Raw genomic sequence first — 4,163 nt, forward strand, 5'->3', positions numbered from 1 at the left:
TGTAAATCTAAAAGTGGTAACCTGTAAAGGCTTTTAAAAATGTATGTAGTTTGTCGCCGCTGCATGTTTGTGCGCAATTTCAAAGCATGTCGTGTTTGGTATCCATGTACTCGGCTTAAGAGCCTCTTTTATTTCATCAAACATTTGGGCAATATAGTGTGTTTTAGTGCATTAAATAAAAAAAAAGTGTGTGTTTTCCAAAAAAAATGTGTTTGAAAATCGCTGCGCAAATAATGTGTGGGAAAAAAAATGAAACACCCACCATTTTAATCTGTAGGGCCTTTGCGTTAAAAAAATATATTATGTTTGGGGGTTCAAAGTAATTTTCTTGCAAAAAAAAAATTCTCATGTAAACAAAAAGTGTCAAAGGGCTTCGTCTTCAAGTGGTTAGAAGAGTGGGTGATGTGTGACATAAGCTTCTAAATGTTGTGCATAAAATGCCAGGACAGTTCAAACCCCCCCCAAATGTCTCCATTTTGGAAAGTAGACACCCCCAAGTTATTTGCTGAGAGGTATGGTGAGTATTTTGCAGACCTCGCTTTTTGTCATACAGTTTTGAAAATTGAAAAAAAAAAAAAAATTTTTCTTTTCTTTCCTTTCTTCATTTTCGAAAACAAATGAGAGCTGCAAATCAACTCACTAATCAACTCACACTTCACTCACCTCACCCAGCACCCCCCCCCCCAAATAACAGAAACTAAGGTTCAACATTAGGTTATAGAGCTACCCCAGCTAAAATGTACAACACTCCACTTTAACATAGTGCCAGGGGATTCCCCCTCACGGCACATCCATGCAGATACATTTAAAATGTGACAGAGAGTGACTCGAATATACTCCCTGGAGGACTGGAAGGAATAAAGAGACAAATTTCGGCTATAATTGCCCCCACCCACTCACAGTTTGTTCCCAATAGGGGTGTTTGGGTGCCTCGGAGGCACGCCCGGTTTCTCTATCAGTCCGACACAGAGTCCCCCACATGTCTCACCTTACTTTCCTTTGGGTTAGACCCAAATGGTTCCTTAATCTTATGCACCACCAGGATTCTGTGGATAGTACTAAAAGTTATTATTATCTTGTTTATGAATGGAATCAATCATTTCTGTACGACTGTAAACTGATCATTGTTTTTATTCTTGTACATTAAAAAACCTTAATAAAAACTTTGAAACAAAACAAAATAACAAAAAATAGTCATATGGCTGTTAAAACATAATTATGTAATATTCAATAAATAAGAGGCGAAGAAGCACAAGAGCACCACCCAATGCACAGAAGGAGTAACCACAGGATAGTAAAAGTTACTACACTATGCAGCTGGGGGGAGACTTGCTGATCTCAGGCTCTGTAACCTAATTATTCCATCAATGTATCCAACGATTCCTCAGTCAGCTGCAACAGAGTAATTAAGATCTTTATTTCAATCATGACAATAATATACTTACCATACACGCCTGCTATAGAACAATTGCAAAACTCACATTTTATTACACTTGACAATGAATAGTAAAATAGAGAAGAAAACCAACAAAAATGAAAAAAAAAAAAACATACATTTGTGCAGATATATCTAGCAGTTATAGATTTACAGAAAAAAAGTCTACAGTCTTCTAAAATGTCTTACCGTCACATAGGACATGAGGCTTGTACAAGTCCCAGAGTACATCCAACACATCCATCTTGTAATTAATAGGTGATCGAAAGCGTGTTAAATGATTTCCACCTCCTCCAATATTGAGGGGGATTACCTTTTGATCTAGAAGAAGACACAACACAACACCTGATAAGGCTCCATAATGGACATCATGCACAGTTATGTCACATGTACTACCGTATTCCTGGATAGATTCTCTGGAGGCATTTCTGCTTTCCAAGGCAGGTGGACATATTTTAAAACATCCAAAGCAGAACACCTCTCAGAGGCATTGAGGGCCAACATGTCCCAGAACATCTTCCTGGCTTCAATAGAGAATTGTCGCCACTTTCTTGGTGACAAGGTCAGATCCTTCTGTGTTTGCCACCAAGCAAACTTCTGATACTCGAGGTCATGACTCCCTGCTTTTCTCCAGGGGAAGGAACCTGTCATAGCTGTGTATATCATGACCCCAAAGGCCCAGATGTCAATGCTCGGGTGCAGCAGCAACTTTTCCCCTTGTTTTAGGGTGCACAGTTCCGGAGCGGAGTACGGTATAAACCATGGCATAAAGGGTGCTTGAGTTCCCTGGAGCATTGTCAGTCCAAAATCTGCCAGTTTGACATTATTACATTCCATGTCCATGAGCAAAATGTTGTCCAATTTAATGTCCCGATGGACCATTCCTTTGCTGTGCATAAAGTCCAAAGCATTCGCAATCTGTAGAACACAGCTCTTCACTATATCTTCATTCAAACCAACCTGTAGAAAAAAATACAAATTTTTTTACTAGACACCAACATAGCAAAATGTTACCCAACATATGAAACTCATCTTATCTCTTGCACAGGAAAGCAGAAGATACATTAGCTGCGTACACAAGGAGTATACTTAAATGAAACCTGCATGCAAAGTGCGAGCTTCTATTAATGGTGCAAGATCCATCATAACCCACCTTACTCCATCCTTATTAACTTTGTTCACAACTGAGGGAGTCACATACCTAAAATAACAATCTTATGCTCATTATAGGTCCCACCAACTCACTGCATTGGGAGCTCATTATAGGTCCCACCAACTCACTGCACTGGGAGAGGATTCCTTAAACCTCAGAAATGCTTTAAAGGAGCAATGGATAGAAATTATAACTTTTTAAATATCATTTAATTTCTGATACAAACTTACCCTTTCCTTTACTATTGAGAGAAGATCTCCAGCTGGCGCCACCTCCTGGACAAAGACATAGTCACTGCTGGTATGGAAAATGATCTCGTGGGTTGCAATGATATTTGGATGGCTGCTGAGACTAAGAGACATTCCATATTCCATTAGGAAGTTGTCCTTTGGAGTTGTCTCCTTGCTCATCAGTTTTAAAGCCACCAACTCATCTGTTGGAAAGAGGGAGAAAAAAAAGATAATTAGCATCATAAACCCAACAATGATGAAGCTCGCTAAAATCCTACTGAATTTAGTTAAAAGCTTGTGTAAATCTAAAGCACTGACTTATTAGGATCCATAATCATCACTTAATAACTGGAAGTGAGGGGTTGCTTGGAAAACTTTAAAGAATGCTGCTCAAAGCATTGGAAATTTTCTGCAGCTGAACCATTCTGTGGATTCTTAGATATTGGATGTCACGCTCATATCTCAGTTTAGAAGTAGAGACCCTCTAGGCATCTGCTCAAACTTTCTTGATGTTTTGCGCTAAATAGAACTAAATCCCAAGAGGAGCCCCAGAACATTGACTATACTCTCTAAAGCCCCATACACACTATCAGATTTTCTGCTGATTTTTTTCCTTCAGATTTACTAAAACCAGATAATATGAGGTAAAACCTTAGGAGTTTCAATTTGTATGCAATCAGGCAGGCCCTTGCACTGGTTTTGGTAAATCTGAAGGCAAAAATAAGCAGAAAATCTGATAGTGTGTATGGGGCTTTAAGATCATACTTGCACATTATAGTAGACTTGCTCACTGTAGTTTGCCCTCCTCTAATGATGCAAGTTCCCCTGATCACCACAGAAACTTCACCTGTTAGTTATTTTTTATTTAGATATTTGTTCCACTAATTTAGAAACACAAATTATTAAAATAAAAATATTTTCTTTACATGAATGAAGCTACAAAGTTTACCTGAACCCCGATGTTTGGCCAGCAGAACCTTTCCATACGATCCACTCCCGAGCTCTTTAATGGGGTCAAAGAAGTCAGTCACCTCCATCATCCTCAGGTTTTCAGAGGTTTCGGAGATGAGCTCAAGGAGATTCTTTGCGGTGTTCTTGGTCACGTCCTCAATGTTAGAAGCCATTCTGGAATCACAACATCAGAAAATACAAATTAGTTTTATTTGACATGAATCTCTAATAAACAGCATTAAACACAAGAGATACAACTATAATTCTAGCACTTTAAAAGACTCTGTTTGGGCCACATCTGGAGTATGTTGTCCAGTTCTGGTCACCAGTCCTCAGGAAGGATGTGCTGGAACTGGAGAGAATCCAGAGAAGGAAAACAAAGCTAATAAGGGGG

At 38.9% G+C, this 4,163-nt stretch overlaps 1 protein-coding gene across 1 annotated transcript; it reads right to left on the reverse strand.

The window, feature by feature from the left end:
* Positions 1–1,813: 1,813 nt before the first annotated feature.
* LOC141129078 (serine/threonine-protein kinase SBK1-like) lies at positions 1,814–3,942 on the reverse strand. The gene is made up of 3 exons (XM_073616852.1): positions 3,768–3,942; positions 2,819–3,021; positions 1,814–2,395 (listed from the first exon to the last, which is right to left on the reverse strand). The coding sequence occupies exons 1-3, from the start codon at positions 3,940–3,942 to the stop codon at positions 1,814–1,816; spliced, it is 960 nt and encodes a 319-aa protein (XP_073472953.1).
* Between the last annotated feature and the right edge of the window lie 221 nt (positions 3,943–4,163).

Source organism: Aquarana catesbeiana, linkage group LG01 (assembly GCF_042186555.1).
Source record: "Aquarana catesbeiana isolate 2022-GZ linkage group LG01, ASM4218655v1, whole genome shotgun sequence".
Classification (NCBI taxonomy): Eukaryota; Metazoa; Chordata; class Amphibia; order Anura; family Ranidae; genus Aquarana; species Aquarana catesbeiana.